Source organism: Nyctereutes procyonoides, unplaced genomic scaffold (assembly GCF_905146905.1).
Source record: "Nyctereutes procyonoides isolate TBG_1078 unplaced genomic scaffold, NYPRO_anot_genome, whole genome shotgun sequence".
NCBI lineage: Eukaryota > Metazoa > Chordata > Mammalia > Carnivora > Canidae > Nyctereutes > Nyctereutes procyonoides.
Genome location: NW_026575036.1, coordinates 21,563,078 through 21,578,847, shown reverse-complemented (window position 1 = coordinate 21,578,847; position 15,770 = coordinate 21,563,078). Strand labels below are relative to the sequence as shown.

The 15,770-nt window shown below is 33.5% G+C and overlaps 1 protein-coding gene across 1 annotated transcript in view; it reads left to right on the top strand.

The window, feature by feature from the left end:
* The window catches only part of ADAMTS20 (ADAM metallopeptidase with thrombospondin type 1 motif 20), a 163,910-nt gene that overhangs the window by 110,349 nt on the left and 37,791 nt on the right, over positions 1 to 15,770 (top strand). Inside the window, exon 29 of the mRNA XM_055318796.1 lies at positions 12,175 to 12,342. Coding sequence (XP_055174771.1) covers positions 12,175 to 12,342 — 168 coding nt within the window. The remainder of the gene's footprint in view (positions 1 to 12,174; positions 12,343 to 15,770) is intronic.

Below are 15,770 nucleotides of genomic sequence, written 5' to 3'. Positions count from 1 at the left end.
TCACCCAATTTTCTTATATTGCTCTTACATCAGTATAAACCTGTATGTATAGCCTATGATACTGTCATTAGTCATTTTATTAATTTTAGCAGTAGATAATATTTTTAAGTCAAGGTGTAGAAGTTTTATTCTATTTATTTTTATTCTGGTCTCAATTCATTTGCTTTTTAATTCTCATATTTGACTTTTTTCTTAGTTTCAACTTTTTTTGAAATCTCATATCTGACTTTTAAATAAAAAATAAATAAAAAAAAGTTCTCTCAACTTCACGTCAGAGGTAAATCAGGAAGCATGCTTATCTTCATAAAGTAGCTAATAGCATCCTCCCTGACAGGTTTAGAGCTCTAGAACATACCTCTAGAGACAACTCTCCAGTTTGACCTTAATCTTCATTAATGAACCAAATATGATTGATTATAGTTTTGAATAATCTTACTTATATGACACAGGTACATAGTTAAGAAATGGTGCTAAAATGTTGATAAAGAAAGCTATCTCCTGTTGCAGTCTTTCCTAACCCAGAAATAATATGTAATTCCTTCTGTTTTCTGATATTTGCCTCCATATTTCTAATTAATTGCCTTTTTCTGCTATTTCTTGATATGCATCAAAAAACATAAATTAATAGAAGTTGAGATTTTAACTCAGGCCATTAATCCTATCTTCCAAATAAATTTCAGTTAATAGTTAGTTCTCTTTATGCCATTGTCTACACTGTGGTGCACTTATACAACTCTAATTTTCCTGGAGTTAATACTAGCTTTGTTTAAAAATTTCTTTAGTTCTGGGGGTCCCTGGGTGGCTCAGCAGTTTAGCGCCTGCCTTTGGTCCAGGTGCGATCCTAGAGTCCCGGGATCGAGTCCCACGTCGGGCTCCCGGCATGGAGCCTGCTTCTCCCTCCTCCTGTGTCTCTGCCTCTCTCTGTCTCTCTCCCTGTCTCTCTCTATCATAAATAAATAAATCTTAAAAAAATATTTCCTTAGTTCTTTAAATGTCCAACCACTAGTTTTTCTCTCAAGTGCCTGAAGAGGTATGTAAAATCTCCATGAACATTTTTTCTTAAATGCCCAGATATTTCCTCTTTCCTAGACTCCTTGCAGACAGACAACCCCCCCACCCTTCCAAAATAAAATCTTCCTCCTCTGATCTGGCCTGGATGAACTTAACCCAGTTGTACCAATCTCTCATCCTATGAAAGTCTTTTACTCATCTTCAAGTTTGATGACTTTTTCATTTTCATTTTTTAAAAATTTCCTCTCTCTAAAAAACTTCAATGCATCTTCCTAAAAAAGAAAAGCGAGAGAACATTTTTCCAACTTGTAAACCTGAAAAGATCTTTAATCAATTTTCATATTTGATTAATAATTTGGATGGCTATAGAATTCTAGTTTGAGAATAATTTTCTTCAATGTTTTCTATATTCTTTATTGAAGTATTATTAACATACAGCAGTATATTAGTTTTGGGTGGGCAATATAATTCAATAATTCTATACATTACTCAGTGCTCATAACAATAAGTGTATTCTTAACCTTCTTATCTATTTCACTCATCCTCCTACCCACTGCTCCTCTAGCAACCACCAATTCTCTGTATTTGAGCGGGGTTTTTTGGTCTGCTTTTTTTTGGTCAGAAATTCCATATATGAGTGAAATCATATGGTATCTGTCTTTCTGTGTCTGACTTATTGCGCTTAGCATTACACCCTCTAAGTTCATCCATGTTGCTGCAAATGCAAGATCTCATTCATTTTTATAGCTGAGTAACATTCCATTCTATGTATACACAACATCCTTATCCATTCATTGATGGATGGACACTTGGGTTGCTTCCATATCTTGGCTATTGTAAATAATGCTGCAGTAAACAGGGGTGCATATATTGTTTCAAATTAATGTACTGTGCTTCTCTGGAGCCTATTTATTTTGCAATTGGAAGTTTTTACCTTTTAATTCCCTTTGTCTCTTTCACCCATCGCCTCCTACCTGCTTTCCCTCTGGCAACCACTATTTTGTTCTGTAAAGTTAAAAGTCTGGTGTGGGTTTTTTTTTTTTTAATCATCTTATCTTTTTTCTTTGTTTTGTTTTCTTGAATTCCACATATGAGTGAAAGAAATTTCCCTTAGAATTTTTAAGATATTATCTTCCAGCAATCTGTCCTATTTATTGAGAAGCCTGATGTTTCTGAATTCTAATCTGTCCCATGTGCCCTTCTTTCTATGCTGCTGAAGCCTTTGGTATCTTTATCCCTGTCATTCTAATAATTTATGATGTGTTTTTAAAATTCAGTTTATTCATTTTATAGTCCCTTTCATTAAGGAGACTTATGTCCAAAGGCACCTGGATGGCTCAGTCGGTTAAGTGGCTGCACTTGGCTTAGATGGTGATCCTGAGATCAAGTCCCGCAGCAGGCTTTCTGCTCCCCAGGAGCCTGATTCTCCCTCTCCTCACTTGTGTTCTCTCTCGCTATCTCTCTCTCTCTCTCTCTCTCTCTCTCAAATAAATAAGTAAATAAGTAAACAAATAATAAAATCTTTTTAAAATTTGTTTTTTTAAATATAACTTCTATGCAATGGTTTTCTTTACTGAACTATAGTTTGATACTGGGATTCTTGGATTGATCCTCTAATTCCTTTATATTCTCCTATCTTTGTCCTTTGGTTTTACTCAATGGGAAACTGTCAATATCTAGACCATCTCTTGAATTATTTTAGTTATGTTTTTAATTACTAGAAGTTTTTTTCCTGCATTCTGATTGTTTTGAGGTTATAGTAGCCTATTCTTATTTCATCTGTACAATAGCTACTCTTTTTCATTAGAGTTTTTTGGAGGAGTGATTCTTGATTATCTCTTTAATCTTCATACCCTTTCTTTAAGGTGATGGTGGGAATGGTTTTCTGCTTTTCCTATTGAAGATTTTCTTCAAAAGTTGATGATTTCCTGCAGCTCATTATTATTTAAAAATAAGGCATTAGAGAATTGATTGGAAACTCTGCATTGGGGTTTAGTTTAGTAACTGATTTTCCATGTAAGTCAATATTTGAAGATCTATTCTATTTGGAGACCCAGTTTCTTGGAGAAGGATCCTCTAATGCCCTGTCTGCAAGCAAGAATGCTGTGAACAGAAAGACTAAGTAAGGGTCAAGAGTTCTATGTGTGGAAATCCATTGTTTTTCCTTCAGCGTCCCCAATTCAGCAGTTCCTTTGCCCCCCAAACACACACATTTAATTTCTGCAGAGAAGTAGCCTCTGAACTGGCTAATGAAGAGTGGGAGAGTAAGAGCACCCCTCCTTGCATCTGATGCTGAGCCTCTTGGCTCTTCAGGTACAAGTTTGTCTTCCTTTGTGTTGGTCTTCTTCATAAGAAATTATTGAAATCTATTTGATTCACTCTGACTTTGTTTGATGAAGAAACTTCGGGAAAGGGAAATGAATACATATGGTCACACCACCATTTTTAACTGAAACTGGTTAATTTTTTTTAACCAGATGTCTATTTGCCTTTGCTTCCAGTTTCTTTTCTTTATGCCCACTGTGACAATAACTTAAGGTATATCTGATGTGTTTTTCAGTGTCCAGGTAAGCAGGGTGTTTTTGTTTTTGTTTTTGTTTTTGTTTTTGTTTTTGTTTTCAGGAAGAACAGGAGAGACTCTTATTGGAATTCCATTGGGGTGATTATCCTTCAATCTCATCATTAAATGAATTCTGAATGTGTGAGCCTTGAACAATCCTCATGTTCTATTCAAGTGTTTCATAGAGAAATCCATGTCATTGATTGTATTTTCACTATTTTATATTTCCTCAGGATTAGGAAAGGAAGAAAGAGAAAGGGGGATGGAAGATTAATATGCATTTAGAGAATTAGTCAAGCACTGTTTTAGGTTATTCATGTTATCCTTTAATCTCACAACTACCCTGAGAAGGGTAAGAAAACTGAAACTCTGCAAGGTTAAGCATCTAGCCCAAGGTTGTTCAGCCACTGACCATGGAGATTCAAATATCCGTGTCCGATTTTAAATCCCAAGCCCTTTTATCTTGTCCTCTATTTCCAGTAGTAAAGACATGAAACCCCACCTGAAATTCTAACATAAAGAATTCTTTTTTAATATAATTAAATATGAAATTAGCTTAAAGTCATTGAAATCAATCCCTACAATATTTACTTCATAACTTATTACGTATGATAAATAGACATAAATGTATTCAATGGAAATTTTTTTATTTCAACTCTGACTTTGTCTTATCAAAGCATTCATAGATCTCATTTTTTATTTCTCATCTGAGACTTCTCTGTGCATATTCCTTTTCAGACCTTTATAACCCTACTTGAAAGCAAACTTCTTGGCTTTATTTCTGTTAACTCCCACAGCTAGTACAAAAACATTTGTAGAAACTTGAAATGGTAAATCCTGTTATTCTGCTGGCACTTGATTTTAAGAATTTTGTAAATGTTACCGTAGTAATGCCTTAAAATTCAATATTTTTTAAAAGGTATGCTTTAGTTATTTTCTGATCTTTTTACCTTTTTATGGTCTGCCCACACTGAATAGTTTTCTACTTTGTTCCATCCAGGAGGCAGATGCTCATGATTCTGGATGTAGGCTCCAGGGAACAAGAGTGGGGTTTTCATCAGGGAATGTGCCATATGGTCTTACAAAAGTAACTATGTCCCAGTTGTTGTGATTTGTATAAAGACATTAAGAAAAAGTAAACATACAATAATGGCCCCAAGAGAATTATTAAAATTAGTCAAAATATATATTATTTTTATATTGACGATAACATTTTTTCCCTGTTGCCCTATAATTGCAAAGATTTATGTTACTCAATGAGTCGATAAAAATTCTAAACAGGAACTCTTTAGATGAGTTCCACTTGCTAAACAGATTTTATAAAAAAATTGAAAATGAAAAAAAAAGAAAATGTTAATTACCCCTTTATACTACATATAAGCTATCCTATTAGAAAGCTAAGATAAATTACAAGACTTAAACTAATAGTTTTTCCTATTTTTTTTGCTACAGATAATGTTTACACTTTTAATTGGAATTACATATACTATTTCATATAGCAAATTAACCTGAGTTCAGTGACATTGGCGAGTTTGTAGTGATTGTTCATCAAATCTTACTATTGAAGAAAACTAATCCAATAATTGAATATTTTAGTTATCTTTCATAGGTGTGATTTTTCCTTCTGATTTTCTAATATTTTATGTGTAGAAAATAATTTTGTGTGACAAGTGAAAATTTCTGTAAAGAACTTGCATTAATTATTGCAACTTTGCTTCAGGTTTTATATTTGAAAGTGAAAATATCACAAAATTTTTCCAAAGTTTTAATTTAGAAAATATTAACAAATATATTATAACAAATTATCTTTAATAGTATTTCCAATTGAATTAGCCTAATTATTTACATACGAGATAATCCTATTAGCTTAGAACTATAATTCATGGTGTACATAAATATATATACATATAGACTATATATATTTAGAAGTAACATTTTAGAACATGAAGTAGAAATTAAAATATAATTATCACAATGACTTGAATATAATGAAAGTTCGCTAGGTATGTTTGCTAATATTATATTTCTTTGTCTTTTAAGTTGGGACTCAAAACATTTTTGCAAATGAATCTGACTTAAAAAATTTTAAATGTCTGAAGTTGTAAATTTTAAATTAGAGGAAATGCAACAGAGTATGAACTATTTCAGTAGTGATTATTTTTAATACCAAATGCTGTCTTGGTTTATTAAAGCTGCATAGTCAAAGACTATAACAGGTTAAAAAGAATTTTCAAACCCCATTTAACTTTAAAACTCTAAGTATAATCTTTCAGGAAATACTATGAAAAGGGTCCCTGTTGATAGATTTAGTATCTTACTTTTTAGTGCACATATGCATTGAATTAAAAGGAACAGTAGCAGTACTATTTTGCAGAGTTGACATCCTACTCTTAATATGCATATTTTGTCATTTTTTGTTTAAATGCAGGAATATCCTATTCTAGGATAGTCGGCCTATTTATTCTATGTTAATGTTTTACTTCTTTAATAACTGAGGAGAATTCAATTTAAAAGTGTTCCACCAAAGTGAGGAATGCCCCTAATTACAGAGTAATTGTATAAAACTCATATCTAAGATTTTACTATAATTGGGTTCTTCTCCTAGATATGTAGATGTTACTGGCTTGCTGAAGATTTCAAAAACCATGCTGTTCCTGGGGTTCAAGATGTAGCCTCTTTATTTTATTTAGAGAATGTTACAGATTTCTTAAAAATTAAAAAGAATAGATAAAGCATACATGCATGAATGCATACACACAAGTATTTTATTCCACAAAATATCTAATTTATGGTCTCTCTTGATCTGAAGCTCTATCATTTCTTTATTATATCATTTCATAGATAAATCTTGTTTAGTTATAGTGTTATAAAGACATTTAGCATATGATCACCAAAACATTAAAAAAATTCTCTTGCAAAATAGCTATGGTTAAAACTTTTTATTAAAAAAATTTCACTTTACTACAGAACCAAAAATTTCACTTTTTCTTTGAAAAAAGGATCAAAACAAAGATAAGTAATACATGTCCCTATGTTGAGAAGTTCATTGATTCTTTTGGAATTGTCACTTGAGGCTAAGGAAAACACAGCTAATTCTCTCAAATTATTTCAAGAGACACTCCAATATCTGATTATATTTTAGCTATTATTGAGTTTAAATCAAAACCACTCCATTTAATACTTTATAATTTGATGCTTCTTCAGTTGCACTTGATGGAAGTGATTTCCTAATTTGTAATAAAGCATATTTGGATTTAGATTTTTAATGTGTAATGATTGCATTTCTGTGTCTAGCTCTTCTTAAAAAGACTGTGTGAACACTTTTGTCACCTGGTAGTAAGCTTTCCTTGGTTGTCTGAGGAAATTAGTCAATAACCTGACATACAATGAACAATTGGATAGATATGACAACCAGCCATATGGTTGTGAATTTTTACATTTTCACCAGATAACTAACAGATGATGTGATATCTAGAAATAAAGAAAAATTCACTTCACCTAATTTTTTTCCAGTTTTGAGATATAATTGACATACAGCACTGTATAAGCTTAAGGTATACAGCATAATGGTTTGACTTATATTAGGAAATGATCATTGCTGTAAGTTTGGTTAGCATCCATCCACTCATATAGATACAATTAAAAAACAAAATTCATTATGATCTTTTAGAATTTACTCTCAATAATTTCCTAAATATATTATGACAATGTGAACTATAGTCACCATGCTATATATTACATCCCTAGTCCTTATGAAGTTTGTACCTTTGATCACCTTTCTCCAATTCCCTCTTAACCTCCCCCACCTCTGGTAACCAGTAATATGATCTCTTGAGTTCATTGTTGTTATTGTTTTTAAGATTCCACATATAAGTGAGAGCATACAGTATTTATCTTTCTCTGACTTATTTCACTTATCATAGTGCTCCAAGTTTCATCCATGTTACAAATAGCAGGATTTTCTGCAATTTTATGGCAGAATAATATTCCATTGTATATTTATATACTGCAGCTTCTTTATCCATTTATCCATTGATGAACCTAGGTTGTTTCTATGTCTTGGCTTTTTTAAGTATTGCTGCTATGAATGTAGGGATGCAGATATCTTTTCAAGTTTTGGTTTCATTTCCTTTGGATCAATTCTCAGGAGAAATGGCTGGGTCATATGGTAGTTTTATTTTTAATTTTTTAAGAATCCTCTGTACTATTTTCCATAGTGGTTGTATCAGTTTACAATCTCACCAGCAGTGCAAAAGAGTTCCCTTTCTCCACATCATCACCAGCATTAATTATCTCAATTTTTTGATGATGGTAATCCCAACAGGTGTGATGTGATATCTCATTGTGGCTTTGATTTGCATTTCCCAGATGATTAGTAATGTTGAGCACCTTTTCATGCACTGGATGGTGATGTTTTCCATTTCCTAGGACTGGAGCTAAATAAACTTCATTGCCCTATTTTGCTTAAAAATTTAAGTGTCCAGAATCAACATTTTTCACAAACTGTCAATTCATTCTTCTGTAATATCTTTAACAAACTAATAATCCACACCTTAAATATCAATAGTAATCTTATTCTGGAATTATGTACAACTTTAAAAACAAGAATAGACTTGTTCCAAAGTTAAGCATATTAGAATGATTAACTCCAAAATTCCATCTTGGAATTGAAAGTGCCATCCAACCTGCACAATTCTTGAGATTCTGTTGCATTTCTAAGGCTTGGAAATTCTACATTTGTTTCAGATGTTCTCTTTTCCTTAAGTAGACATTTGTCCTCACCTAATTTACAGGAATAGTCAGTTCAGGTTACTTTTATTTAATGTCACTACTTCTGAAGTAGATTGTATCCTCTATCTACTGTTCCATGGTACTCGTGAAAATACATCTCAGAATTTAAGACTATGTCAACTAAGGACAATAGTGGCGATTTTTAAGAATTCTTTTGACAAGAATGCTGGAAAATATACAGAGTTAATAAAATCTCACGGGAGTAGGATGGCATCAGGAATATAAAATAGAGAAAAAAACAAACAAAATCGCTGGGATACCAGAGAAAAGAATTGTAATGTTTGAGTACCCTATCAAGTGAGCTATTTTGTGGTATCTTTACAACTCAGCACGTATTGTGGTTTGAGAAAAAGAGGGTAGGATTTCACTGGTTATTTACTTTATGACTACCTCATTCCAGCTAAAACATAATTCTTTGCATGTTCTCTTTTACTTAAATCCTCACATGGAATTCATCAGACATAAGTTAATGTTTTTACTCCTCTTCAAAGTTTGAGGAATGAAAGCTCTACTTTAAAAGTGTGACCAAGCACAATTTATTTTGCAGTTCTGTAATTTTGTACTTTTTGTCTATCTTTCCTAGAGAAGCCTTGTGTTTATAAGCCAATAAATATATTTCAAGGAATTTAAAATATTTTAATAAATTACTTTCGAGTTTAACAAAAACAAATAAGAATTGCTTACACTAAGTATCAACATCAATTAATCAGCCAATATTTATTGTCCCTGCCATTTTGTGGGTGATATGAGTAATCTCCAAAAGGTCCTTGACCTCCAGAAGTCTGGGTAGATAAAGCATGTGACAAAAGCAGAAAATGATGAAGTGCTAAAAACCAGTGAGATTCAGAAGAGTTCAGAGGAGTGAAAGATTGATATGTATTTACCTTAGACATGGGACTGACTTAAAGCTTTAAGGATAAGTCACATTTAGAAAGCACCAGGGGAAGTGATTGGTTGAGGTAAAAGGAAATAACATGAATTAGGCACTCTTGTTGAGTGAATACATTATGCCTAAGTAGAACAAAGCTGCATGTTGAAAAGTAACAGGATATAAGGTCAGAAAGGTATGTTGACTGAAATTTAGTGGCTCAAAAAAACAAGAATATAAATTTTGATTATTTTTGAAGATAATAAAGAGCTATTGTTATTTTTTTAAACAAGTTTATTTATTCATGAGACACACAGAGAGAGGTAGAGACACAGGCAGAGGGAGAAGCAGGCTTTGTGCAGGGAGCCCGATGTGAGACTCAATCCTGGGTCTCCAGGATCCTGAGCAGATGCTCAACCACTCAGCCACCCAGATGCCCCAGCTATTGTCATTTTTTGAGCAAAAATATTTAAAATTACATTTAATAATAGTTTTGGTTAAAGATTAGAATAATAAAGAAGAGAAAGATGATCTTGAGTTAGAGTAGGAGACACTATCCAGTCTTGTGAAAAATAATCTTGACTTTGATAGTATACTGCAAGTACACTATCAATGTATGAGTTTACAGTCCATTTGTAGATACTGCTCATAGCAGAAATATATTGCTGAATTCTAAAGAAGAATCTTCAGTGTCCCCTCTTATATTACATAGTTTTGTAAGTGAATTGGTCATTCTTATCAGAAATATCAATAATTTACTGCATACTTATGGTGTGATTCTTGGACTCTTGATTCTTGGCACTGTCAGAACCTGAGAATTTTACAAAACAGACATGGTCAATGTCCAAATAAGGATATTAAACAAATATATGACTGTAGATCTTTTCCATCAACAAGCCTACTTCTTCAAAACTGAGTTTATTTTTTTTTTCAAATTGAGTTTAAATATCACTTTCTCCTTGAGAACTTATCAAACATCCCAGAAAGGAATGGCTACTTTTCAGAATTTCTTAAATACATAATTTTTATTGTATTTTCATGGCCTTTATGTCTTGTGTTTTTCATGATCTTATTGGGCTTAATATTATCTAAGATCCACTTTGGTATTGTTCATTTAATCAATGGCGCATGCTGGAAAATTATAGATTATAAGCACTTTGAGAATAAATCAAGGGCAAAAGCAAGAGATGTTTAATGAGTCTGTGTCTGCAACTCTTGGTTTATGGTAGAAATGCAATAATATTCACAGAATGAATAAGATACTAAATATTTTTACATCTTCCATAAGACCAACTGTGTTGAGCTTAAATATTCACAGTAATGCTAATTTTTTAAAAAGGGCTACAAAGAAGAGTAATGAATATTCTTCTGTTTTAAAGATCATGAAGGTTAGAAAAAATAATGTATACCTAAGGAGAATACCATTTTTTCCTTGTGTGAATATGTATATATATTTCTTGATGAATATATGCTTGATACTCAATAATATGTGATGTCTTTGGTGTAAAACATGCCTTACTCTTTGAAAAATAGACAGTGAGGTCAAGAAACAGAAAAGTATCAAGTCAGGAGAATAGAGCATATAGGTAGATCCAAAAGAGAAGGTCAATAGGAAAGAATGTATACTCAGTACAAGTTACAAAGATCCCTTAGAGATTTTCACAGAATAAAGTATGTTCTAAGTGACATGTAAAGCTGTGTTAAAGATAACATTTTGGATATGGTAATAAGTCTTAATAATCAAGGTCCTGTATTAATTGGCTACACAAATGAGATGTAATATTGCAGATAATATAAAAAGATAAATGATCTCGCAATTATTTTTTGATTTAAAATATTTTAAGCATCTAATAGTCTGTATTAGAAAGTATAAGTCTTTGAACTAGTAGATAAAATGTATAATATATTATCTGCTGTTCTCTGAACTCAGTATATATTTCTAAATGAAACCATATGTGAACAGCTGTCTTAGAGGTATGAGAGGAGTTGTCTGGAATCCATGTCTTTGCTTAACTTTTCTCTGGTACATATATCATGCTGAAAATTGCCAACATCCTGAGACTACATAAAGGACAACAGTAGAAGAGGAAGCTAATATTTAGTGAGGATGCACCACATGTAATAGGTCCAGATTAGACCTTTCATATTCTTTATCTCATCTTCATAATGAACCTGTAATATTGGTGTTATTATCTCCATTTTGTACATGCAGAAACAGAATCTTGGACAGATGATGATATCTGCCTAGAATCACCCAAGTAGTAAGAGGTAGATTTGGTTTTCAATACCAGAGCCCAAGCTCTTTCCACTATATTATACTGGCCTTACTTATTAAATGGCAACTGGCTGAAAAATGAAGTCAAATTATTATTTCACTTATATCTTTACAGAGATTATATATATATTTCTTACTGAATATATTGGAGGGTTGATGGTACAGAGAGATATTTCCCCAGATTGATGAAAAAAACAAAGCTGAACTGAATTGGACTTAAAAAAATAATTGTTTTCCTTTCTCAATCCCTGCATTGAGAAATCATTGCATTTTTTTAAACATCCAACATGTACTTTGAAGTAAGGGAAACATGGGATTAAAAATAGAATAGGTTGTGATCATATAAAATTAAAATTAAATGATTATGTGTGATAACAGGAATTAGCTTTAACCTTAAAAGATCTAAAACATTTATGTACCAGAAAAATGCTTGGTATACTGTAGACAATCAGTACTTTTTGTGGAATTAATGGATACCTTATGGCATCAACATCTTCTGATAGTCCAGGGCAGAAAGACAAATTATAAATTCTCTCTAGTTAAAAATATCAAAGTATATCTTAATGAAAACATCAAAGCAATGAAGTTTTTATTGCTTTTTAAATATACATTTTGAAGATAAATTAGTCAAGATAAAATTAATCAAGTGCATTCATGTTTATTTTCTAGTGCTCAGCTTCTTGTGGTAAAGGTTTAAAGTACCGTGAGGTGCTTTGCGTTGACCAGTTCCAAGGGAAATTAGAAGAAAAATATTGCAGTCATCTACAGAAACCTCGAACTCACAAAGCTTGTAGATCTGTCAGATGCCCTTCATGGAAAGCCAATAGATGGAAGGAGGTATGTGATGTATTTTATAATTATAAATGTATTTTTGCACTTACAAAGAAAAATCTCAATTCTCTGTCTCAATAATCATGACAGCTTTACTCCACTAAAGTGTTACACATACTCCACTATTCTGTTACACATATTTTTTGCACCATGCTCTGAATTAATGTACAATGTTAACACAATTGCTAAGTCTATAGTTAAATAATGAATTGTTGGTTGATTTTTTTTGTGACTGTAAACTTTACAAGAAATTCTATTCCTGAATACCAGGGGGTAGGGGTCTACCTACTGATAATCATAATATTATTCCAGGTAGTCTAAAAGTAAAGTATAGATAATAAGATATTTAATAACTGCTGTATTTCCACACCAAAGTCTTAGATTTGAACTAAGGTTACATGTTGGAGAAGGGACTGGTAAGTTTTAAACAGCATCTTAATTGGAGTTGTTTAAGAGTTAGAGACATGTCAGAACTAGGTAGCCTGGGTTAGTCTAAGGCTAGAGTAGACACACTTGGGAAGACTCAGCAAAAAATGAAGCTGATATATACATGAGATCCAGACTGAGGACTCAGTTTATAAAAGGAGGGTGATTGATAGGTGCCCTGGCATACTCAGGGAAGAAAGCTCAAAATCTAAATGGAGAGTGGCATGCATTTGATCATGATTGTCAAGCAAAGACCAGCTTGGGCAGTAGCAAAGAGGTAAAATCCCTGAATGAAGTTGGAAATGTCACTAGAAAAATTTCTGGGGGCCTGATTTCAGTGGGGTTAGGCCATCTGGCTGCTTTCAGCAGTACCTCAGGGTGCTTAGCCATTTCTAAAAGGGCATAGTTCTGAGAATGGAAGAAAAACCTCTCCTCTGCTGATGCAGATTCCTTGCTTTTGTGTGATGTTGTACTGAATGTCTATTAAAGATAGGGGTTCAGAGAGGATCTAGAAGAAGTGAGGTCCCCCTGGGTTCCTAAGTCACATTTACTCTGTGAGGTTAGAGCCTCAGTACAGGGCACCGACTTCTGAGTGGCACTGTCGGCCTGTCATTGTTCCTGAATAAAATGCTTCCAAGTTGAGCATCTCAGGTTTCTTTGTAGAAGAGACAGACTCTGTCAAGTGTTCATAGGTTCAGAATAGTGCTTAATATTTGACTGAAAACTGGGGGAAAACATGTTTGTTTTCACCCCCCCACACACACACAAGCATATATCATGAGCATTTGCTTTGACATTGAATTTTGGTAAAGTAATAAAATGATTTTTCATGCTTTAGCACAGGCCATGATTTCAAAGATTTCCCACAAACCTATTTTATTTCGTAAATACCACCACTACATACTAAGTTGTTTAAGGAAAAAACACTGGATCATTCTGAAAGAAACACTGGATCATTCTGTCTCTTTCTCTCTTGACCCTGCAGTCAGTGACTCAACAAATTCTTTCAATTCTCCTTCAAAGTAACTCTTGAGTCTCCTTGCAGACACTCCAGTCTAGTTCATCACCTCTTCCCAAGTGGACAATGGCCTCCCTCTATATCTTTTTGCCATTATTTATTTGCATAAAGTGTGAGCTCTAAAATAACTTAGATATCATTGTGTCTCTTATTATCTTCTGTGATTGACCATTGTCTTTACATGGTAAGTCTACAACCTAACCCGTGCCTACTTCTTCACCCTTGTCTCAGGCCACTGAATCTCAGGGACAATGGGTAACTTGTTCACTAAGCACCTAACTTCGTATCTAGTTAAGTATTTCTTAACTTGAATATTGTAATTTAGTTGCCCAAAATACTTTCTAACTCTTAATTTATATATTTGTCATATTGTGGTTTGCTGAGTAAAATCAGGGTTTGCCTCACTTTATCTGGGCCCAGATGTTCCCGAATTATGGCAAAGTGCCTTTCCCATAAGGCTGAAATGCTGTAAAGTTAGTGAACCCAGCCTGTGGCAGAGACTTCTTAAATCTGACATCATCCAGGGACCACGGGGCGGTGTGGTGGGGGCCATCCGGCGTGTGGAAGAGGGAGAGAATTTTTGCATCTTGGCCACCAGGATTCCTGTTGATCCCCAGGATCCCCTTGCTGCTATGCAGCTGCTGCAGCTGCTGTGATCAGTTTTCACGAGGGACGCTTTCTGATCCTTGACCTCCAGCCCCACAACAGTGAATCAATCATCAGTGCTAACAAATTGGCCTTGGCATACCACCAAGTATAAAATGATATAAGACTCACTTAAGTGAGCATGTTTAAGAGGTTTCTAAGACATAGATATGAATATTCAAGGACTGTTAAAAAACACAGATGCTTTTGTACAGAGTCTGCTTTCTTCTCTTTGAATTGGTTTTCCTTGTCATAGAAATTAGCTTCAGACACCCACACAGTCCTCAAATCTCTGCCAGAAACAAATGACCATTTGTGAAGTCGTTCGCTTTTGATTTATTCTATAAAAAGTACCCACATGAAGTTAACAATTGCAGGCTGTCACTGCACTACATATAATAATATATTCAACAGAAGTGTAATTTCAGAGGTAGTTACGAGATAATCACTGGTTGCTACGTTGTTCCGACTGTATAAATTGTAACATTGCTTTAGTATAATCACTCACTATAAAATAATTTCATTTTATTACTATTTTACATTATACCTCAAATGGAAAGACTCATTTAGCAAATTGTGACCACAGAGGTGCTCAAATGAGTTTTGAAGTAGCGCTCTTCATTTGGTATTTGATATCATTTTTCAATGAAAGGATTTAGTAATGCATGTCAGTGACTGCTGCTAAACAGAAACAAGCATTGGTATACAGGGCCATTTATCCTCCGGCTCCAGCTGTATATCTTTAGAGGCAAAGTAAATACTGGAATCATTTAAAAAAGAATTCCCTCCACTTTCTGAAACCAGAAAGTCTTTTTGTTTGTCTGTTTCTTTTTTTTTTTTAAACTTAATTTTACCTATTTGGCAATACTAGCTTTACTTGTATATTCAAGTTTTTAAGGCCAGCATGGTGCTCAAGTACTCATTGTCTCATGTTCCATCTTCTTGGTTCAGTACCATCCAAATGTAATTTTTATGCTCAAGGGGGAAAAAAAAAAGTCCTGCATTCTTGCCTCCTCTTGATCTTGACACTTCTGTTGGACAACTTAGAAAGATAGCCTGAGGGATCTCACTCAACTCTGTTGAATCTAGAGTCATGTGATACCAACCATTTGCCTCGTTCCCCTTCTCTGAGACCCATCATTTTCTTTTTACCAGTTTAAGATCAGAGCTGGAACCAAAGGTGAGAGAAGTTCCAAAATCTCAAAAATCTATTAGCTAATGTCCCCTTCTCCCAAAGCCCCCGAAAAAAATTTTTTTTGAAACTCTATGCTGTTAGCATTTTAAGTGATTTTGTATTTCTCTAATTCCATATTTTCTGTATTTTCAAAGTACATAAGTCCATATT